Source organism: Myotis nattereri (assembly GCF_964212035.1).
Source record: "Myotis nattereri genome assembly, chromosome: 3".
In the NCBI taxonomy this organism is placed as follows: Eukaryota; Metazoa; Chordata; class Mammalia; order Chiroptera; family Vespertilionidae; genus Myotis; species Myotis nattereri.
The window spans coordinates 192,827,824-192,852,172 of record NC_138077.1 but is presented as its reverse complement, the minus strand read 5'-3'; the positions used below and the strand labels follow the sequence as shown (position 1 = coordinate 192,852,172).

General features: G+C 45.8%; 1 protein-coding gene across 1 annotated transcript in view; it reads right to left on the bottom strand.

Annotated features, from left to right (window-relative positions):
• The window catches only part of OSCP1 (organic solute carrier partner 1), a 26,151-nt gene extending 1,802 nt beyond the window's left edge, over positions 1–24,349 (bottom strand). The window contains exons 1-9 of the mRNA XM_081085733.1: positions 24,164–24,349; positions 18,801–18,830; positions 14,126–14,280; positions 9,394–9,561; positions 8,788–8,868; positions 4,081–4,184; positions 3,495–3,623; positions 2,507–2,576; positions 837–976 (exon numbers count right to left, since the gene is read on the bottom strand). Coding sequence (XP_080941859.1) covers positions 837–976; positions 2,507–2,576; positions 3,495–3,623; positions 4,081–4,184; positions 8,788–8,868; positions 9,394–9,561; positions 14,126–14,280; positions 18,801–18,830; positions 24,164–24,275 — 989 coding nt within the window. The 5' untranslated portion in view covers positions 24,276–24,349. The remainder of the gene's footprint in view (positions 1–836; positions 977–2,506; positions 2,577–3,494; positions 3,624–4,080; positions 4,185–8,787; positions 8,869–9,393; positions 9,562–14,125; positions 14,281–18,800; positions 18,831–24,163) is intronic.

Here is a 24,349-nt window from a genome sequence, read left to right as displayed (position 1 = left end):
CTTTTCTGCCTCATCTCCTGCCATTTCCCTTCAACTTTGTTTCCTACGTGCCCAGCCAATGCCCCCCGCACTCCAGAAAGTCACATTCTTTTATGTCTCTGTGCCTTTGCACGTACTAAACTCTGCCAAGAATGCTTCCCCCTTCCTCTGCTTGGCACATTCCAAGACCCAGCTCAGATGCCAACTCTTTCAATCTGCCAGTGCAAGTAACCACTGTGTCCTCCATTAGCACATTTATGACCCGGCACTGACATGACCTGTGTACACATTCACTCTCCTGCTACGCGGGGGCTCCCGAGGGCAGGCCCTCGGTCAGACGCTCCATCTTTGCGTTCCCAGCACTTACCATCGCACCTGCCACACAGACATGAGCAAAAGAAGGCAGTTCAATGGATAGGGAAAGAGAAGGCACCCCCACCCCCAAATATTTGGTTCTGAGGAGGATCACATGAGATAATGAATGCAAAAGTGCTCTGTAAACCGTAAAGCACTATAAATCTCAGTCAGTTACTACTGCTACTGGTTTTGGGGAGGCTATCTAATCTCAAAGATATCATTCTTTGACCTCCCTCCTCTGGCTTCTAAACAGACGTTCCTTGATTTGATTATCTTGACTTCTAATACTTCTCGTTCAGCTGTGCTGTGAACAAATCCAGCGAGTTCAGGCTGTTTCACACTGGGGGGCTCTTCTTAACCAGGTTATTGAATTGGCTGGCAGTCATTTGTGGTCTTTACACTTGTATTTATAAGTGTTGCTGGTTATGGTGGTCACTTTTTTGGCTTAGCACACTCAGGATTTTTCTATAGGTCTTTAAAGAGACAGATTTAAAACATACTCTTCCTCTTCGTCGGTGGTAAAGAGATTCAACCGGAATCCTGGCTCAGGGCCACTGGTTTTCTTAATCTCCATTCCTCCCATCAGCTTGGCCAAGAAATTCAGCTCTTCTTTAGCAAGAGGGTTTGGAGCAATGCTTTGCTGCAGAAAAAATGTCATGATTTTTAGCCACATGAAAGTGATCATGTTTCCTGCTGAGACCCAGAGACCCAGGGTGGTATTATAAACCCAGGCAAAGCAATAACTATTTAAATTATTTCTGGGAAGAACTGGGTCCAAATAAAGCATAGAAAACAGGCTTAAACAGGCTTAACCAACAGAGAAACAATCTGCGTCAGAAGCAGAGGGACTCTAGCAGGGCAGCAAACCAGAGACCTTCACACTTTCAGGACGAGTGGAAGGCCCCGGGGACCCATTGTCCTCAACTACCTCCCTCCTTGAAGAACACTGCTTCCTCTTCAGGCAGCTTGGTGCCCTCACACTGAGGGCTCCCGGTCCCGGGGCACCCATTGCGTAGGAGCTACCACACTGCCCTCTGGTGGTGACCATGGTGCACACACCCTGCGTCCATTCCCTCGCTCAGTCTTGCCCACTTCCACCTTACCCTTCTAACATGGCTCTCTAACCCCGCCTTCCCCTGCTCGGCCTCTTCGGTCACTCTGCCGCCAGTTATCTAAAACACAGTTCTCTTCTCACCTCTTCCTTGCAGGAAATAAACCCCTCCGTCTCCTGCCTAAAGGGCAAAGTCCAAATTGTTTACGCTCCTTCCTACTCAGGCCCCGAACGGGTGTCCCTGTACAGCTGAACCTCTGGCCACCTGCCTCAATTAGACCGTGACCGAGTCTTGGGGGAGAGGTGCTGCCTCCCTGCTCCCCCAAACACTATGCTCTCCTGCCCCTTGGCGCCTTTGCCCAAACTGTCACCTGGGTCTGCACCCCCATTTCTCCTTCCGGCTGCTGAGTACCTTATCCTCTCCAGAGCTCCACTTGAATGTCACCCCCTGAAGAGCTTTCCTGATTCAGCCCCCTGCTCCCAGCCCACTGGACAGAACACACGGCACTTCGTTCAGAACCTCCCCTGTGTGAAAGTTGTTTGTTCTATCGCTGTCTTCCCGACTATAGAAGCCCCTTCAGGATGAGACCCATCTAAGCCAGCTTTGTGTCCCTGGGTACCCAGCCCATAGAAGCAGTTCAACGAATGTTTTCTGAGTAACGGAATATTCCATGATTTGTCCTGTGGCTAGCTGGCAGTTAGTTTAGTGAGAGTCTGTATAGATGGAATCCAGAGAACCTAAAACCCCATGTTGAGCTTAGCTATCGCAATAAGGGGAGCACTGAAAAGGGACGTTTTAATGATAAGGTGCTGAGGTCAGCAGCCCTGGACCTGATGGCACTGGTTTGGTGCTAATTTCACATGTCCTGCTGTGTGGTTCCCACTTAATTATGGTGATTGAACCAAGCCTAAAATTACCTAATTAGTCAGATCACTGGAGGTCTCCATGGGAAACTACAATTAAAAACCTGTGTACTTATAAGGCTGCATCGAGAAGATTGCGAACAATGAGGGAAATGTTGGCTAGCTTTGAAATCCAGAGTTCCCACCCTTCTCCCCATCTGGACTTTTGTATCTAGAAGTAAGCTCAGAAGATAAATACAGGAGGCAGAGGCTCACCTGTGCCTGTGAAGATAAGTTCTTTGATGTTCCAGATGTATGGGTTTCCACAGGCCGGTTCACACTGTACCTGGTTGTCAACAGAAAACTGTGAAAACGTTGTTTAGCCCTTTAAACTGATTTCCTTCTAACACCTAAGTATAGCTCATGGCTTTTTTTTTTTTAAATAACATTTTTATTGATTTCAGAGAGGAAGGGAGAGAGATAGAAACATCCATGATGAGAGAGAATCATTGATCGGCTGCCTCCTGCACGCCACACACTGGGGATTGAGCCAGCAACCCAGGCGTGTGCCCTGACCGGGAATCAAACTGTGCCCTCCTGGTTCCTAAGTGGATGCTGAATCACTGAGCCATGCCAGCTGGGCTAGCTCGCGGCTTTTGTTTTGAGATGTTTAAAAGCATCCAGAAAGGTGCTGGGAGTTAAACATACAAGTAAGTGTTTGGCAACTGCTCAAATTTTACTTTTTCCCCAAAGAAAAGTACCTGGGAAGCTGTGTGGAAGCACCTCGCCTTTCTGAATTTCCAGGGCCACTTAAAATTATTTATCTTTTTAAAAAATATATTTTTTATTTATTTCAGAGAGGAAAGGGGAGAGAGAGAGAGAGCGATAGAGGGAGAGAGAAACATCACTGATGAGAATCATTGATCAGCTGCCTTCTGCATGCCCCCTATTGGGGATCGAATACGAAACCTAGGCATGTGCCCTTGACCAGAATCAAACACGGGGCCCTTCAGTCCCCAGGCTGATGCTCTATCCACTGAGCCAAACCAGCTAGGGCTTAAAATTATTTATCTTTTAAACCTAGAGTGACCTGATGTCTGGAAATCTTAGGCGCCCTGTGGAGGTGGGGGGCGCGGCATGCACTGTGTCTGAGGGGAAACCACTGCAGGTGTCAGCAGGATTTCAGGGTCGAAGTCAAGCTGGCTTTCTAAACGAGGTGACTCCCTTGGACTTGAACTCACTCAGGGAGGGAGGATTTGCTTACATATTAGTTCCTAGTTTCAGGACTCGGTCTCCATAAACTTCAAAAGAACCTTCCTTTGGCGCAGTGACATAGCTTCCACCGTGCGGGAATTCCACCCTCCTCACTTCTTCGCCTTTGTTGTCGAACATTCTGCAATACAAAGTATGACATGATGGAACGTTCTCCAAGCCTGGGTAGTCCTGGAGGCGTCTTTATTCTTTGTACTGTGGGACAAAAAGGAATTCATGTGCCCTTTCAAGATAAAGGTGCTGGTTGTGGTAATAATATTGATGCAACAATATTTATTGAATGCATGTTATGTGCCAGGTGCTCTGTAAGCATTTGAGAGAATCATTATCTTATTCATCCTCAGTCTGGGAAGACAAATGATGAGCCCATTTGATAGATGAGGAAATGAATGCTGGAGGATGGGGTGGTTTGCTGTGAGTGTCTGCCAAGTGGCAGAGCTGGGACTAGCGCCTGACCTCCTAACTCCTGTGCTTTACTGAGGAAAGGAAGGGCCCACCGAGCTGCATTCTGTGTGGAGGCCCATACTGGCTTCCCAGAACCCCAAACCCTGGTCTGACAATTATTGTTGAGAATTCACCTGATGAGTCCGGGAACTTCAATTCCCCAGGGAACAGGCCCAGACACTGGCAACACAAAGCGACCATTGGAATTCTGAACTTTGTCCTTTAGAAATAGGGACACCTGAAAAAAACAACAAACACTTATTATCATTTTTCCTGGTAGATTTTCATAGACGTGAGCACTGTGAGGATGGGAAGCTGCAGTGGGTTGGGAATGTTACCTAGTGGGTTATAACAATAAGAGGAAAACTCACCATAGCTAACATCTGCAGAGTTATAGTGTTTTTTACGAACAAAACTCCTTTTGAGCCTCATAGAAAATCTAGGTGAGGTGCATTACTCCCTCCCTCCCTTTTTAGCAATTATTATTTTAAAATATGCTTCCGTTGATTTTTAGAGAGAGAAGGGAGAGGTAGAGAGACATAGAAACATCAATGAGAGAGAAACACTGATCGGCTGCCTCTTACACCCTCACCCCCCTGGGGATCGAGCCCACAACCCACAACCCACAACCTGGGCATGTGCCCTGACTGGGAGTCGGACCAGTGACCTCTTGGTGCATGGGCCAATGCTCAACCACTGAGCCACACAGTCTGGCTTACCCCCTTTTTAAAGATGAGAAAGCCGAGGTCACAGAGTAAAGTGACTTGCCCAAAGAGAACAGTAAGAGACAGGGCAAGGACTCGAAACCAAGGCTGACTCCAAACGCCACACCCATTCCTTGGTTCCTGGTTACCTTTCCATAAAGTCTGTTCTCAGAAAGGCTATAACCCGACAGTGCTGTAAGAACGTCACTATCTCCACTTCACAGGTGAGGCATCGGCAGCTCAGAGATTAAGACACTCACTCAAGGCCAGCCAGCTCACAGGGGCAGAGCGGAGGATGCAAGCCGGCCCTTGTGTATCTGACCCTGGAGCACAAACTCTTAGCCCGGGCAGGATTGGTGACAAGAGGCTGGAGAGGGAGAATCCAGCCGGCAATGGTTTGAAGGTCCTTTATGTGCCTGAAAACACCATATATGCTTATGTCTACTCCTGGGTTTGTGCACTCTGTATTGAGGTCTTGGTCAGACTAAATCCCATAAACACTGTAGCAGTTTTGTTGGACCTTAGCTTCCTTATGTGTGAAATAAGTCCTTTATATTTGTAATATCATCAAGGATGTTGTATGCCAGGCAGTGAAAATGCAAAGTGACAAGAATTTGTAAGCTGCCAGTTTAGGCTCTGACGGTGGGCTGCCTAGGGTACATCTTAGCTGGGCCACTCCCCGGCTCCTGGTTTTTGGTAAGTTATACACCTTCCAGTCGGCCCCCGATCTTCTCCACAGCCATGCTCCTCCGTGAACCCCATGCTCCAGCCATACTCAACTGCTTGCAGCATATCCAACTGCCTATTTGATATTGCTACTTGGATGCCTAACGGGCACCACAGTTGCTTAGGACAAAAACTTAGTATTCGTTCTTTATTCTTTTTCCTCTCATTCCTCTCTCTCTCTCTCTCTCTCTCTCTCTCTCTCTCTCTCTCTGCCTTTATTGAATTTATCGGGGTGGCACTGATTAACAAAATTATACAGGTTTCAGGTGCACAATTTTACTACACATCATCTCTACACTGCATTTTGTGTTCACCACTCCAAATCAAGTCTCTATCACAATTTATCCCCCCTATACACATCTGATCTCTTAGTAAGTCTTATTCATCTTGCTCTGAAGGTATATCCTGAATGTGAACATGTCTCACTGTCTTAACTGGTAGCACCCAATCCAAGAACTTTCGTTTTTTACCTAATTTCCGCAACAGTTTTCCAACTGCTGTCTTACCTCTGCCCTGATCTCATATAGCTCATCTTCCAGAACACAAATCAGATCACCCTAAAATGCTTCAAATCTTTTCTTCACTCTTAGAATAAACTACTTACTGGGGTCTAAAGGTAAGTCAGCTGTAGGGACCAGCTTGTGTATAACTGGCACCTGCTATGATTAGCCAGTGCCCATGCTGCACAGGCTGTAAACTTGGACCATCATTCCGGCCTCGACATGGTTCGTTCAGATTGGCTTTCTCCTTGTCCAAGGAACACTTTATGCTTTTTCCCATCCATGGGCCTTTGTACTTGCTGTCACTTCCATTTACAGGCCCCTTCCTGAGATCTCTGCTGTTAGTCACAGTCTCAATTAAAACAGGGATCTAGGACTTTTCCGTCACAACAGAAAGCTCTACTGGACGGTGCTGGCCTGATCGACATCCCATCCCAGTTGCCTTTGATAACTTAACCCTGTGTCGCCGTCTTCCTAGAAGTGGTCAGAACCAGAATATTATTGACTTGTCCTCTCCGTCTCTTCCCGCAGCAGAGAACCCCCTTAAGGCAGCGCCGCCTCCTTGCTCACTTATCTCCAACACTGAAAACAGTGCTGGCATAGAGTAGGCACTTAGGAAATATTTGTTAGACTGGTTTTCCAGGCATGAAACATTTCCAAGAGGAGTGGATAGTGGAGTGGAGGTTTAAGGAACATTCCAGGACGAGGCGATGATATTTTCCAACCACGGAAGCAATGGAAAGAACACAAGAAAAGTGCACGGTGGAAGGATGTGTGAATGGGAATGAGAGTGGGAGAGGGTGGGGGACCTGCGGGGCCCACCCCGTAGGAGGCAGCCTTGGAGGAGTTCTGGAGGGCTGAGAGGGGTTGCTCAGGATTCCAGATGGAAGTGGTCTCTGGCCAGGCCCGAGAGCAGAGCAGGGCAGGGCCTGGGCCGCATCAGAGCACTCCAGTGACTCATGATATTGCAGAAAGCTTTGGTTGTCAGATGAGGAGTTTGGGTTAAACAATGAACAAGGAAATGTTAGTCAGAGCTGTGTTTTCTTTGTTTAGTTGGTTGGCTTTGCTAGCAAATCTAAAAACTATCAAGACGGCTGAAAACAGAGACAATCTGTATAGGGCATAGGCAATCACAAATTGCAGCTGAGCCGAATACCATTCAGACTTGGAAAACCAGCCAAATGCTACAAATCAGTGGCTGAATTCTGCCAGGAGGTGGAAGTCCTATTTCTCTTAATGAATGTTCTGATGTTTTACTGCATGCCCATTTTAGCAAGTAAAGCTTAATATATTTTGTGGTTTAATATATTTTAATCATTTTGTTATAGACTTATTATTAGGAATGTCTTTTCATTATAATTCATTTGATCTTCTCAGACTTGAGAAGTCATTATGGCTGCTATGTTACTACAACGCATAAAATAACACCCAAGCATGCACAGTCTTGATAACATGATGCAGTTTTCAATAGTTTAAAGCAATGCAAAACTTAATCATATTTGTACTTTCATATTTTTATTTTAATCAATGACTATTACAGATCTTAATTTATATGGATGCTATTATTGCTCCACCCATAGCAAATATAATTTTTCATGAGGATTAATAATAAAATTGGCCTCAGAGTTGAAATCTATTTGTCTTTCCCAGTCCATGGACGTGAGTTTAGGTACAGACATGAAATTGTAGGCACGGGTGGGCATCCTCGTGGGGAGTTTCAGGTGGAGATGCTGGTCTCGATGGCAGGGCTGGGGCAAGGGTGGGGTGGAGGTTAGACTCCGGGTGAAAGGGCTGGAAAGTGGGGAGGGAAGCGATTCCTAAAGAGCAGGGTGTGGGTGGAGGGGAGAAGGTTTGGTGACAGGAAGAGGGAGAGGAAGGTGAGAGGCGCAGAGATGGAAAGGGTCAGGGAAGGCCAGGATGGCGTGGTGCCCGACACCAGGGAAGGCGAGAGCTTCCTGGAGGAGGGCAGCCTCGCACAGCCTCAGGGACTGGGGAGTCCCCGAGACGAGAGGTCTGGGGGAGGCTGTGCGATTCAGATCAGGCTGGTGGCCCTGAGAGCACGTCCTCTGGAGTAGGGAAGACGCCAAGGAGCACAGGTAACGGGAGGAGGCAGTCTCGCTGTCTCCCTTGGTCCATTTAAAAACTGCTGAGATTTGCTATCAGAAAGCTGATCATTTGAGGCAGCATGGAGGGACCTGGGGAGTATCGTGCTAAGTCAGTGGTCGGCAAACTCATCAGTCAACAGAGACAAATACCAACAGTACTTCTTCAAAATAGACTCGCCCAGGCCGAAAACCGACTTCTGCGCATGGGCCACGAAGTTTCAATCGCACTGTATGTGCACGCCCGCATGTGGTATTTTGTGGAAGAGCCACACTCAAGGGGCCAAAAAGCCGCATGTGGCTCGCGAGCCGCAGTTTGCCGACCACCGTGCTAAGTGAAATAAGTCAGTCAGAGAAAGACAAGTATCACATAATCTCACTCATATGTGGAATCTAAGTAACAAAATAAACTGATGAATGGAGTGGATCCAGAGATTCAAAACATGGAACAGAGTGCGGAATGTCGGAGGGAAGGCGGGGAGGGTGGGAGGTAATCAACCAAGGTCCTTGTATGCGTATATGCATGGCCCATGGACACAGACAATGGGCGTGAGGGTGAGGTCCTGGGGTGGGGATGGGCTGGAGGGAGTCAATGGGGGGGGGGGGGGGAGGAGACATATGTAATACTTTCAACAATAAAAAATTATATATTTTTAAAAAGATTAAAAAAAAAAAGTTGATCATTTATGGAGCCAAACAATGAGGACACCACTAACTGGGCAAGCTCAGCCCTTGTCTGCGTGACTGTGTGGGACCCCATTTCCCTAGGACAGCAGTGGCAGGGTGCTCCTGGGCCTGCCACCACTCACCCGGATGTGCAGGTCCTGGAAGAAGGTGAGGAGCGTCTGCCGGATCAGCTGGAACTCCCCCGCGGAGAGGCCTCCGTATACCTGCAGAGGCAAAGCAGCAAGAAGCAATTCACTTTCAGAAGTGAGGTGAGAAGTGCAGACAGGTAGGGGTAGGTGGGTGCTCAGGGATGGGAGCCATAGCAAGGCGAGGACTCGGCTGCTGGGGCGAGAAGGGCAGCAGGAGAGCCACCACTGCCCCCTCCCGGACCCCAGCACACCACACCAAGCAGGGCACACCACCTCTCCTGTCCCCCACAGACCCAGAGAAGCCGTTCCCCAAGATTTAGCAGAACATCCACCACCAACCCCTTTCCGAAAAGTTAGGAGAAAATGCCAGGCTCTGGATCATTGCTTTCCCAATTTCGAAGGCAACAGTTAAGAGGTCCTAAGGTGATAATGCCTCTTGTATGACCAAAATGGATACTTGGAGATTTTTAGGGTTTTCAGGGAGAGTGGCAGGTTTTGCCATTCCTCATCCTGTTCTCTCTGCCATAGAATCTTTCCATTCCTAACAGAGGAATGAGAGCAAGTATGGGGCTGAGCGGTGATAAACTGATGGTGTCTTACTTCAATCAGCTGCCGGAGAGTCTCATCCACTAGATGCAGGAGGGCTGGGTTGTCTTGGATTAGTCCCTTGATGGTATCTAAATGGTTGAAAGTGACCAGCAGCACATCCTTGGGACGGGGACACAGCAGTACTTGATATTTCAAAGCCATAGTCATCAGGTCATAGAGCTGCCAACCCATACGTGGACAAAATAAATGGGATCATAAAAGCAGATGTTAGAACCTCCACACAATGAAGCAGTCAAGTGTTTACTGAAAACCAGTACTGGGTATATTATACAGCTCAGTGACTATATCAGTTATCCCTCAAACCAAGATACTTTAAAAAATATGTATGTTTTTATTAACTTTATAGAGAGAGGAAGTGAGAGGGAGCGAGAGAGACAGAAACATTGATGAGAGAGAATTATCGGCTGGCTGCCTCCTGCATATCCCGTACTGGGGATCGAGCCTGCAACCTGGGAATCGAACTGGTGACCTCTTATTGTATGGGATGACGCTCAACCAACTGAGCCACACCAGCTGAGCAAACCAAGATACTTTTGAGAGTAAAAGGGGGTGATATAATAATTAAGCCAGAACAACAGGGTTAGACCAGGACATTCCTGGGCAAACCAGGATTTCTGGTCAGCTTATTGCTGATGAAACATGTTTGAAACAATATTGGCAGCTGGGGGGCCCTAGACTGGGTGCTGGAGTTGGAGAGCAAAATCCCTAAAATAAGCCCTCCATTGTCACTGACTAGGTGAATGGGCCTGGTGAAGTCTTCTCATCTCTCTGAGCCTGAGTTTTCGCATCCACAAAAAATAGTCTCAAGCCCTAGCTGGTGTGGCTCAGTGGACAGAGAGTCAGCCTGCGGACTGAAGGGTCCCGGGTTTGATTCCCGGTCAGGGCACATGCCCTGGTTGCGGGTTTGATCCCCAGTGGGGGGCATGCAGGAGGCAGCCAATCAATGATTCTCTCTAATTGTTGATGTTTCTATCTCTCTCTCCCTCTCCCTTCCTCTCTAAAATCAGTAAAAATATATTTAAAAAAAAACAACACAAAACAGTCTCGAATGCAGCTAAAGAAGTGCTCAGAGGGAAATTTACAGCAGTGGATGCCTGCATTTCCCCAATCAACACCTAGCCTTTCACCTTAAGAAACTAGAAAAAGGGAAGAAACTAAGATGGCGGCATAGATAAACACCGGGAAATTGCTGCCTCCCACAACAATTGAAAAATACCGCAAAGGACAGAGCAGACATCATCCAGAACAACAGGAAGCCTGGCTGAGTGTAAATTCTACAACTAGAAGGAAAGAAAAGCACACTGAGAGCCAGAGGAGCTGCGGAGGTGAAGTGCAGAGGTACGGAGGCTCGTGCGCGCGCGGAAAGGGGGTGGCACCTGAGGACGCGGCTGTTTCTTTTGAATCACAAGCTCCCGACTGCTCTGAACTCTGGTTCCGGGAAGTCTCTGGGGACCCAGGACTCATATGGGGAGAAGCTGGACTGTCGGGCAGTGGGCAAACTTGAGTGCGGCTTTCCCTCAGAGGTGCTTGCAGCAATTATCGGGTCACTGAGATGCGCGACTCCTTAGGAGAATCAGACATAGCTGCTTTCTCCGCCCTTTGACTCCCTGAGACCCCGCCCCACCCAGGCTGCGGCAGAGGCTTTTGCATGTGAATGTACCTAACTGCAGCCGAGCCAGGCAGACCCGGAACTTCCAAGAGAAGGCCCAAGGCCCCGCAGCGGCTTGCATTGCTTCACAGCTGAGTCTCTTCGTGGCTCCTGCTGTGTGGCCTCAGGCAGAGGCTGAATTAGCACCTCCTTAGATCCAGGAGCCACTGTACCCAGTGGTCAGAGGGGGACCATCCAGATTGCAACTCCTCAGATCCATAAGGGACACACTCAGGGAGCAGACTCAGTGAGCACCAAAGCCCCACTGAAGCAAGTCTTGCCCCAGAAGGCTGTCTTCAGCACAGAAGTTCTCCCACTTCAGACACAGCTGATTCTCACAGCCAATTGGCCTGGAGGTCAATTCCTCCCAGTGATCCTACAACAACCAAGGCACCAAGAGTGCACCAAGAGTGTCCACCCCAGGTAACTGGGGAGGCTGAGCCACTGGGCCCTACAGGACACCTGGCGCGCAGGGCCACTCTATCAACACAGGGAAGCAGCCAAAATGCAGAGACAAAGAAACAGGTCACAAATGGCAGAAATGGAGGAAAGCAAATGACTGGATATAGAGTTCAAGGCCACGTTTATAAGGTTTTTCAAGAATTTTATGGAAACCGCCGATAAATTTAATGAATCCCTCAATAAGTATAGTGAGACCATGGAGGACATGAAAAAGGACCAACTAGAAATTAAGCATACACTGACTGAAATAAAGAATAATTTACAGCCGAAACCGGTTTGGCTCAGTGGATAGAGTGTCGGCCTGCGGACTGAGAGGTCCCAGGTTCGATTCCGGTCAAGGGCATGTACCTGGGTTGCGGGCACATCCCCAGTAGGGGATGTGCAGGAGGCAGCTGATCGATATTTCTCTCTCATTGATGTTTCTAACTCTCTATCTCTCTCCCTTTCTCTCTGTAAAAAATCAATAAAATATATTTAAAAAAAAAAAAGAACAATTTACAGAGACCCAACAGCAGACAAGAGGATCCCAAGAATCAAGTCAAAGATTTGAAATACAAAGAAACAAAAAATACCCAACCGAAAAAGAAAAAAGAAAAGAGATTCCAAAAACATGAAGATAGTGTAAGGAACCTCTGGGACAACTTCAAGCGTACCAACATCAGAATTATAGGGATACCAGAAGGAGAGAGAGGGCAAGATATTGAAAACCTTTTTGAAGAAATAATGACAGAAAACTTCCCCTACCTGGTGAAAGAAATGGACTTACAAGTCCAGGAAGCGCAGAGAACCCCAAACAAAAGGAATCCAAAGAGGACCACACCAAGACACATCATAATTAAAATACCAAGAGCAAAAGATAAAGAGAGAATCTTAAAAGCAGCAAGAGAAAGACAGTCAGTTACCTACAAGGGAGTACCCATACGACTGTCAGCTGATTTCTCAACAGAAACCATGCAGGCCAGAAGAGAGTGGCAAGAAATATTCAAAGTGATGAATAGCAAGAACCTGCAACCAAGATTACTTTATCCAGCAAAGCTATCATTCAGAATAGAAGGTCAGATAAAGAGCTTCACGGATAAGAAAAAGCTAAAGGAGTTCATCACCACCAAACCAGCATTATATGAAATGCTGAAAGGTATTCTTTAAGAAGAGGAAGAAGAAAAAGGAACTCTTACCATTTGCCACAGCATGGATGGAACTGGAGAGCGGATAAATACCACAGGATCTCACTCATTTGTGGAATATAATGAACAACATAAACTGATGAACAAGGACTGATCCAGAGATGGAGAGGAATTGATTGGACTGTCGGGCCTTGGAGGGAAGGTAGGGGAGGGTAGGGGTAAGGGGGAAAGATCAACCAAAGGACTTATATGCAAGCATATAGGCCTAACCAATGGACATGGACAACGGGGGGGGGGAGGGGTGAGGGCATGACCTGGGGGGAGGGGGTAGAGGGTAACGTGGGGACAAGGACACATATGTAATATCTTAATCAATAAAAAATATATTAAAAAAAAAAGAAACTAGAAAAAGAAGGTCAAACTAAATGCAAACCAAGGAGAAGGAAGGAAAAGAATGTTTGAAGCCGAAATCAATGAAATGAAGAGTTGAAAAACAGTAGATAAGAATCAATGAAACCAAAAGTTGGTTCTTTGAAAAGACCAACAAACCTTTAGCTAGATAATTGACAATTATTTACTTAGGCTGACCAAGAAAATATGAGAGAAAACTAAAATTACTAAAATCAGAAATGAAACAAAGGACATTATTACTGACTGATGGAAATGTTCTCTAATTAGATAGTGGTGATGGTTATACAACATTATGAGTATACTAAAAACCACTGAATTGTACACTATGAAAGGGTGAATTATATGTCATATGTTATACCTTAATTTAAAAATGGCAAAAAGATATTACAAAACTAGCTGTGGAAAAGACATTAACGAATAAAGGATTTTTGTCCTGGCTGGGTGGCTCAGTCAGTTGGAGCGTTGTCCATGCATCAAAAGATTGCTGGTTCAATTCCTGGTGAGGGCACATGCCCAGGTTGCCAACCCCAATCTATATAGGCTTGGCTCAATCCCAGGCTGGGGTTTCTGCGGGAGACAGCCAATTGATGTTTCACTCTCACATTGATGTTTGTCTCTCTCTCAAATCAATAAAAACACATTTTAAAAATGTATGGACTTAACTTAAAAAAATCAGAGTGCCCTAATACTTTGTTCCCCCAAAAGATATATATGTCCCTGTTATAAGTAAAGACTGAGCAGTTTTGAATTTGCTTCAAAAACTTCCTGGTTGTCAGAGCTGAGATTCAAGAATGAAGCAGATTTAAAGTCTTTAGGGTTGGGCTAAGGTGTTCATAAATATGGGCATGAAGATCAGCACTCTCTTTGGGCAGGTGGAGTGACATAAACAATAGAGGGACTGGTGTGGATGATGTCTGAGGTCCTTTCCAACTCCGAAACTCAACAACTAATATTTACAAGGCCATTTTTTTTTTACAAGGCATCATTGCTTACATCATTTCATCTGATTCCAGTCTACAATCATCCACCAAAGATACATGACATGCAACCAAGGGGCTAGAGGCAACTGTTTGCTCACCTTATCCATGCTGGCCTGGTTCAGTTTCATGATGGAGGCATGAGCCAGGCGGTCATAGATGGTCCTGAGGGCCTTCTTGGAGTAGAGCTCTTGGGGTTTTAACAATTCCTCTATAAAACTTTTATTGAACATGGTTAAGATGATGTCATGAAGAACTGTAGAGACAAGAGAGAATATACAGCTAAGCAGGGTACTGGAGGAAGCTTAATTCAGGAAATGCTCTGTACAAATGTGATGGACGAGCCAGCCTACGCAGAGTGGGATGCTGATGTGCTTGGTGAGAGCTGCTCCCTGGGGAGAAACTGCACAGATGTTCCAATAGAAGGCGGGGTCCAGAGTGCCCGATGAGGCCATCTCAGGGCTAACATACATGTGACAATGTACAAATGTGTCATGAGAGGTTACAAATCACTTTTACATACTTCTCTCACTTGGTGATAGCAGAAATGTTTCTTCTTTCTTTAAAAAATGTTCCTATAAACATTTTAGATTAGATCTCTTCCTTAACATGAGAAACAGCATCACTCTTGTTGTTTGTTTAGCAAATCTATAACATTTTACTTAAAATTACATTTTATAAAAATGGGACCAATAATGGTAAGTTGACTATTTTTGGTAAAATATTTTATGGAAATTGACAAGTCTACCCACTGGTTAGAAATTAAAATGTTTCTAATGTTTCTACAAGACATGTACTTCAGATCAGTACCATTTTAGAATGTCTTAATTTTTACATTTGATTTATAATGTTGATATTACACTGTAGTGCTATGTCTCAGACTATTGCTCAAATGGAAAACTTTCATCTAGTGAGAATAAAAGGTCCTAAGATGTGTGCAAACCAAAGTGTCTATAAATCTAGTCCTTCATTCACTCATTCATTAAGACATTTTTGCTACTCTAATATCATTAGTTGAGGGCTAGGAAAACCCTCTGGTACAAGAAATAGAAACAAGGATGGATGAACACAGATTATTCTTAATTAAACCAGGTATATTCTTGCCTAAAAAATATACATTCATAGTAATTAAAATTTGAAAGAAAACTGGTTACTTAAAATAATTATACAAAATCAATTATTAATCACGAGTGATTGTTGCTGAAAGATACAAATGCCTCTTTCTTTTTCCACAAAAGGACACACCAGGCATTGGCTGTGGCCAAAAATCTATGAGAGTGAAGGCAAGGTGAGCATTGAGGTCGAGACTTCAGGCCCCCTCTCTACCTTTAAGTAATTGATCGGAGTACCCTGAAGGCCCAGACCGGCATTTTTAAGCAGGTCCAAGAGCATTTTTTGGGGGGTGGGCAGGGGAAGCTCAGGGCTGGTTGTATTTAAATCTTTATTTTTTTATTTTTGAATTTATTGGGGTAACATCGGTTGATAACATTATATAGGTTTCGGGTATACAATTCTATATGTATTTAAATCTTAATGGAAGAACTACAGAGAGAGGAGGAAGGGGAGAGGGGAAAAGGACCTTGACACAGAAGAACTAACACTTCTTACTGACGCTGAACTCACACTTGCCCTTGGACTTTATGCTGGACTCCTTCCTATTTGTGAGGAAGAACCAGCTCCATTCCAAAGCAGGGCATCCCTCACATCCTACCATTCCAACCCACCACAGCTTGCCCTTAATGCACGCTAACCTGTCCCCAGTGCGGACAGCTTGGCGACATAACTCTCCCGGACTTGCCTCATGCATAGCCTTTTACCTTTGACCTAAACAAGCAAGGACTGCGGTAACTGGATTTCCTAACCTTTTCCTTCCTGCAGCCTATATGAAACACAGAATTGGCAAGGAAACAGGTGCAACTGAAAACCCACACCCAAGGCCTCAGAGGAGAGAGTCTGAACTTTCCACAGGTTTCTGTAGGCCAGGGAGGAGGTCCAAAGAGGAAGAACTCAAAGAATCACACCCGCTCTGACAGTGTTAATGCTACAGAGCGCTGCCATCCGCAGTGGTGCTGAGCGTGTCTTTCAGCTCTTAGCAGGATCCAGGAAAACAGCTTCCCCCCAATAAGTCAGTGCTAGAAGAAAGAAAGTCGCGAGGAGACTGCTGGCCACTCTAGCAAAGTAAAAAGCAAAACGAGGCCTTTCCCCCTGGGAAGGGAATAAGCTGTATGTCACCACGGCTGTTCGCACAGGAATGCCCAGGAAGCTCACTGGTTGGAGAGAGAGCACAGCAGGCCCTCTCCCTGTGGGCAGAGCAGTGACCACAAATGTCCCCAAGGAGAAAAGGGCAGTTCTACGGTTGAGCCCCAGAACCCAGGGTCCCTCCCCCCATACAATTCTTTGGAAAGAATGTGGGGGCCTCAAAAGAATATGGGGAACAAGCCTTCATCTCACAACATTTCACCTCGCACTTGGATGAGGCAGGCTACTACGTCCCAGACACTGAGATAAACACCAGGCGCAAAGAGGAAGGACATGGTGTCCTTCACCTGGAGAACCAGTCCTGGTCCTATTTCAGTGAAACCTGAGAAATGGGTCTGACCACACCTGTCGGTCTATCTCAGTGAGTGTTTAGCAGTCACATGAGGCAGGAATGTTCTAGGTGCCAGGCTCCATCAGGAAAAGACGAAGGCCAGGAAGTGAAGTGACTTCACAGGTGCATCCTGAGGTCAGATGATGAAGTTCGTTTTTGCTCATTATTTTGGAATGCTTAAGTTAACACTGACTCCAGCGATTCAGTTATGTCAGGGGTCCTCAAACTTTTTAAACAGGGGGCCAATTCACTGTCCCTCAGACCGTTGGAGGGCCGGACTATAGTTTAAAAAATGCTATGAACAAATTCCTATGCATACAGCGGCGGCAAAAACACCCGGCGGGCCGGATAAATGTTTTCAGCAGGCTGCATGTGGCCCGCGGGCCGTAGTTTGAGGACCCCTGAGTTATGTATACAAAAAGCCCTCAAAACCCACACTTCTCATCTGAAATTCTGCCACACATGAAGAGGTGGGCAAGAAACTGCTCAAGAGAAGTGGTCAAAGATGGTTGTGAAATATAATAAAAGCATATCAAGCACTCCTATTGGGCTTTTCTTTGAGCCTGGCCTGAGTATTTAATACACCCCTGTTAATTGAAACCTCTGTTGTTTATGGGAACATGCAATTTGGAACCTAGGGTAAAAGAGAGAAGCTATTACTTCTGGATGGTTACAATGCTTCAAACTCTTACCATGTTCCAGGCACTGGGCTTAGAACCTTCCATGCATTATCTCATTTAACCCCCCCAAGACAACTCTGGATTATTATACTTATTCTATCAAGGAGAAAAACTGAGTCTTATAGAGAGGTTAAAGTCCAAGGTCACACAGCTAGTGCTGGAGTTGAAATTAGAATGGGGCTGTTTGATTCAACTTCCCTTCCTCTTAAATCTTTTATGTTATCTCCTCAGCATACTTGGTGTGGTGAGAGCATTTAAAATACTGAGGACGATGGCTGATGACATGCATAAATTGCACCCAAATGCCGAATGATGAGAGCTACTCATGACACTTAAAGAGGAGAAAGGCTAAGGCTTTGCTCTGAGGAACTGGCAACTTTTTCAGGTTTGCTGCTGGTTGTAGGTGAAGGAGAAACTGAAGATCTGGCATGATAGGCCATACTGCATGCATGATATCATGCCTCCTGCCCACAACCCTGGCAGCCATGCAGCCACGTGCTTCCATTTTCCTCAGTTGCTCAACAGATACCTCTGTGTGCTAAGGAGAATGGTTCAAGGAAGGCCACTCATGTTGAACCACAATTCTTTGGTAACATGATACTATCACAGAATTGCTTTAACCTACCCAGGACAACCTACCCAGAAGTGTAACTACTGCCCCTGAGGCCCCCACAAAGCTTAGAAGATGAAGAGAGAGAAAAGTACCTCAGGTGCAATATGGCCTTGTGCCTAAGTTTGCTTGGTTTTTATCTTACATGCTGTTTTTACACAAGAGGTTCAAATATAGTATAACCAATGTCTTAGCTAAAGAGAAACACATGACTATTTTCTTTAAAACCAGAGGCCCAGTGCACAAATTTGTGCACGGGTGGGGTCCAGCTGGCCCAGCTCCAATCGGGGAGGATTGAGGCTGGGCCTGATGGGAGGTTGGCCAGCCAGCCCACCCTGATTGGGTGATTGGCCGGTGGGCCCCACCCCCGATTGGGGTTGGGGAGCCGATTAGAGGTGAGGCCGGCCAGGGGGAGGGGCTGCAGGCCCATCAGGATGGTGGGGGCCATCAGGGGCATGGCCGGCCAGGGGGAGGAGCTGCAGGAGGTTGGCTGGTCAGACCCGCTCCCTATTAGGGTGGTGGGGTGTGATCAGGGGAGGCTGGCCAGGGGGAGGGTCTGCAGGCCTATCATGGTGGGGAGGGCTGATTGGGGGCGAGGCTGGCTGGGGGGAAGGGAGGGGGCGTTTGGCCAGCCACCCCGCTCTTGATCAGGGTGGGAGAGTCCCATCAGGGACAGGCTGGCAGAGGGGAGGGACCGTGAGGTTGGCCTGCCAGCCCCACTCCCCACGCCTTGATCCGGCCGGTTTGCTAGTTTGGTCATGACGCCGTTATGGCGTGACGGCCACAGGCCTTTTATGATATAGATATTTAGAGTGGTCCCACTTTAAACCCAATTGATAGAGGACTGGCTGAATTGTGGATGCAGACTGAATACATGCAACCCAGAGATAGCATACCTCGTTTTCTGTCCACCTCTGTCCATTCATCTACACGAAGCATACAAAAAGAAAACACCAGTTCATGAAGCGAAAACATCATTTTCAAGGAAGCTTTAAAAATACCAATGATCTATCTGGTCTATGAAACGTTGTCATGTTTGCATCAATGTCTAATGTGAATACTCTACCTTCCATGTGAAACTTTTAAAGGGATGATGGATAAAGACGTTCCAAAAAAGCCGTAGAGGCTCTAACTTACAGAGTGTGGCCTAGGAGGAGAGGAAACTCAGATCGACTAGCTACCCTGGGCTTTGTCTTGAAAGACTCAAGAAGTCATCCTCTCTAATGCCACGAGAATACATATTATTCAAAATAAGGCATTCAAAACACACTAGCTTCCACGAGGAAGAGTAATTCCAAGAACAGGTAGACAAAGGAGTTCCTTTACGTATAGCCTGATTTTTTTTATAAAGTAAGATTTCCCTTTCTAGAGCACAGACAGAACTGCTCAAATTAGAAAACATGAATTAAAAAGAAAAAAATGTCTATTTGTTTCTGACTTACTTTTTATACAGAGACGTGTGACTTCCAGGTAAAAAGAGGGGAGTAATGATGGGGCCACTGTAAAGAAAAGTCTTGAGGACAAAAGCAATCAGGGGATGTCAAAAGGAATGCAAATAATGGAAAATGTACTTGTCTAGAGAAATCTGTAAGAGCTAAGAACCTTTATGGGTTGAGACCTGGCTCTATCATTTACTAGCTATATAATTTCAAGCAACTTGTTTAACCTCAGTTTCTTCATCTGTAAAATGGGATCATAACGGAACCTACCTCATAGGGTTGTGGGGATGAAATATGAAATATCAAGCACTTAGCTGGCTTCTCTTTTAGTTCCTCTTTCTCTACTGAAGGACACTGGACACTACCCATAAAGAATGAAAGATGACTCCCCCCCACCCCCCTTTATATTTTGGGGAGATTTCAATCTAGAAAAACCACTGCCAGATAAACAGAATTCTACACACACCCACATTTAAAAAAACTTAACTAATGGTCCCCCTTGAAAACATCTGCCACTAGCTTGTTTCAAAGGTAATTTCTGCAGTTATAATAAAAAAACATGTATGTGTCTTCAATGCACAATAACAATAGTTCCTAAGAGACCAGCCTGGAAGCACAGGCATGCTGAGCCCTAACTGTCTGCAAAGGGCTCCCTTTGTAAGATCAGTCTCCTCCGGGAAAATTCACCATCATAGGTGTTTGGAGAGAAAACATTGGGGAAGCAGCACCAAGAGTCAGGCCTTCTTAAAGCAGATACCAGCTGCGGTAGCATAATGCCCACATCTGCTATCTTGCCGTGGCATTTAGGTTACAGGTGGTCTTGCCTAATAGGCTGGTGGGAATTCAGAAAGGTGGAGTTTTGACCCTCGTGAAGGTGTGTTAGAGAACAACGGTGCTGCAAGGGGCTCATCTACTCCAAGGGACAGGGACTCCGGCTGCTGCCGAAATGAAGCTGGCAAGTGCATGCCCAGGGGGAGGAGGCGTTCCCACAGGCAATGAAGCTCAGCTCCGGCAGAGGCCCCTGCAGTGCTGTGCGCTCTGGGCTCCTGTCCACTTGCAGATCCAGGGGAAGTGAAATCATGTCCTCTTTTTCCATCATTTCTCCAGAAGACTTGCTTGTAACAATCCCACTTTAGTTATATCTTGAGTGGGAGGCATGCCCAAGGCTATCCAGAGCTGCCTGTTCCATTGGAACTAGAAGAATAAAAATAGAACCTCAACCATTTGGATCCAATATGTGATCTTCACGTATTGGAAAAATCAATGAATGGCTCCATGCCTCAGTTTCCCCTTCTGCAAAATGAAGAATGTAAACAAAATGTAATAAGGTCTTATTTCTGAGTATTTTTAAGAGGATGGGAATGAGGCAAAGGCAGGTTTTATTATTCTCACTATTGCTTAAAATGTGGGACAACTCTCAATAGGCAACACTCAGAAGTTGCTCCACAGAGAGCACTTCCTTTCTGTTGAATGCCAAGCCAGAGGCTGCGATGTGGGGGTGGGGGGTGGGGGGTGGGGGGAGGACTGCACTATCTGCACTGGCCCTGTGGGAGCAGGATGGCCTCCAGGACGCCACTTAGTTGTGTAAGATAATGGAAACATCTAGAAGAAACATGGTTTCCATTCAAAGCTTCAACGAAGACTAGCTTACTGTGTCGGGTGTTTTATAGGTCTCCATGCACAGGCATCTGTCACAGCGGCTCCTGCTTCCTGTAGCTACACCATCTCTACAGTGGCATAGATTAGTGTTGCTCAACTTTGAATCCCAAACTGTCAACCCTGCTTTTTCACTCTATCTTCTACAAGTCCCCAATCAGCCAACCAGGATACTTTTTATCATTTCTTTTAAAAAATCAGTTGGTATACTGGATATATTTTTCTCCAAAACCTCTCCCTTTCCTCCTGACCTTCCAACCCCCACAACGATTCTGGTACAGTAACCATCAGAGATGGAAGTGTAGTGCAGTGCCTAAGAGTATGAGCTCTAGAGCCCGATGGCCTCGGTTCAAATTCTTTACTCTTCCTCTTACCAGCTATGTAACGCTGGGCAAATTAGCCTTAGTTTCCCCATCTGTAAAATGGGGATAGTAGTATTACCTACATCAGTGATGGCGAACCTCTGACACCTCTGACACGCAAACTCATTTTTTTGGTTGATTTTTCTTTGTTAAATGGCATTTAAATATATAAAATAAATATCAAAAATATAAGTCTTTGTTTTACTATGGTTGCAAATATCAGAAAATTTCTATATGTGACACGGCACCAGAGTTAAGTTAGGGTTTTTCAAAATGTTGACACGCCGAGCTCAAAAGGTTCGCCATCACTGACCTACTTGATAGGATAGTTGTGGGGATTCAGGGAAGTCCTCATTTCATTGGAAAGTGCTTAATAAATGTTTGTTGTTGTTGTCATGAAGAAGCTATGTCCTCTAGTTTTTAGAATCAATTACTGAACCAGACTGATCAAAAGCACTACTTCCAGTGAAAGTGCAGAAGGGCTGGATCAGGCTCCACTCAGCATCTCACGTGTCATCTGACACTCATCCCAACTGTGGAAGGAATTAGTCTGTGAACGTGAATGACCAAAGCTATATCTAGCGAACCCCTAAGGGCTACCTCTCCTGAAGACAAAGAAGCCAGTCCCCCAGTATTCACAGGTCTTGTCCAGACCTCCTCTGGAAAGACAACATCTGCTACTTCTTATGCTAAATATATTGAATACATACATTATCTCATTCAATCCTTACGACTTGGCTAATAGGATGTATTATTATTCCCATTTTATGGAAAAAGAAACAGGCTTACAGAGGTTACATTCTAAGGTCGTACAACTAGTTAAATGGCAAAGCTGGAATTGGGATCCATATCTGTATGACTCTAGAGAGCATGCTCTTAATTGCTAATTTACACCGCCTTCCAAGATGTAGACTACCCATCTAAGAGCTGACTGCCAGCTCAGTAATGACATTCACCCAAATGAACACACACAACATAGGCGCCAAGGAAAACGGAACCTTCTAGAGCAGTGGTTCTCAACCTTCCTAATGCCGCGACCCTTTAATACAGTTCCTATGCTGTGGTGACCCCCAACCATGAAATTATTTTCGTTGCTACTTCATAACTGTAATTTTGCTAGTTATGAATCGTAATGCAAATATCTGATATACAGGATGTATTTTTATTATTACAAATTGAATATAATTAAAGCATAGTGATCAATCACAAAACAATATGTAATTATATATGTGTTTTCCGATGGTCTTAGGCGACCCCTGTGAAAGGGTTGTTTGACCCCCAAAGGGGTTGCAACCCACAGGTTGAGAACCACTGTTCTAGAGGAAGAAGTGGCAATGTTACACAAAAACAATGAATTTAAATAATCAGTTCAACATTTACTGAGCACCAATTTATTCTGGTCTAGGTATACTAGGGGCTGGAGTACAAAGATGAATAAGACAATCATGGGGGTGGGGGGGAGACACATACATGGACCAATACAGGGTAATATGGTCAGTGATAAGGTAGAGGGACACGGATGGGTGCTATGGGAGTATGTGCGGGCCCTTTCCCATGTGGGAAAGGAAATGAATCTTAAGCAGAATAATGCAGGACAAAAGGAGACTTACTAGCACAGAAGTGGGAGATTTGGGGTTAGAATGGAGATTACTAGCATGGAAACAGGAATGAACATGCTTTAAATGGAGACCCACAGGCAGTTTGGTATTAATAGACAAAGTAGGAGGCAGGCAGGCAGTGGTGGAAGGTGGGACTTCAGAGGTGGACAGAAATCAGATCAGGAAGGGTCCTGAAATGTCCTGACAAGGACTTGGCCTCTGCTCAGACAGCAGTGGAAAGCTGACAAAGGGTTTTAAGCAGCAGGGACTATGGACAGAGTTACATGTCAAAAAGCGCACTGGCAGCAGGGTATGAAATGGATGGAGGGGTGTGCTATAGGGAGCTCTTTTTCTCTCTTTATGAATGGACTTGGACTCAATAGCACAGACCCAATGGTGAATATCTGAATATGTATGCTTAACGTCAACTGAGCATACAGATACTATTGAAGGGAATAAATGTTTTAATTGTGACCATGTCAGTTACCTTTATATCAACTTTTCTTCCTCTACCTTGAAATATAATATGCAATCCCAGGAAAGTTGGTGAAAACAATTGTTGTTTGAGAGGGAGGAAAAGAGGGAGAGAGAAAGGATGGCAGAGAATTCTGGGTGGTCCTTTCTCTGGGGATTGGATGGGGTGTAGATGGGAGACAGATTTTACATTTTAGAAGCTGTCACATAATTATTTCCACAATTATATTCTCTTCCAACAATTGGGATGGGAAAGAATTATACTTTTCTTTTGTTTTCTAATTTATCTATGTTATCTCAGGACCTCACCTTTCCAGGAATAGCTTCTGAAATTAGTAAGATTGGCTTCCAGTTTAAAAAGGAGGACACCACACAGAGGAATGGAGAGTCAGAACCTGTCCATGCGGGGAAAGAGGGTGCTTGGACCAGCAAAGAGGATGACACCAGGTATTTGGTAGGGACTGGATGTCAAGAGAGATTGGGAAATCACTTCGCCAATTAGGGGAGGAGGGAATTGGGGGAGGGGGCATGAGGTACCGTAATAACATCCAAAGAGGGTATTAAATCCCTCCGCTGTGAAAAGACCTTTTGGGGAATTTGGCTCCTGAGGTGCCCTGACTGGATGGGACTGTGGACGTCGTGAGAAGAGTCCCCGGTTATAAGAGCGCAGTGTGCAGGGGTGTTGGTCAGTCTATAAGGGGGCTGGCTGTGCAGGCCGGGCGTCTCTCACCTCTGCGGGCCTTGTCTCCGGGGATGTTCTGGGCCCGCAGCCGCTGGTCCAGGATGTAAAGCATCTCCCCGCCCAAGTTCAAGAAGAGCAGCGGTAGCGTCCGCACCGACATGATGCCGAAAGCACGGAGAGCTGGCGAAGAGACCCAAAGCTGGGTCGCTGGAGACCTGAAGGCCCAACCACCGC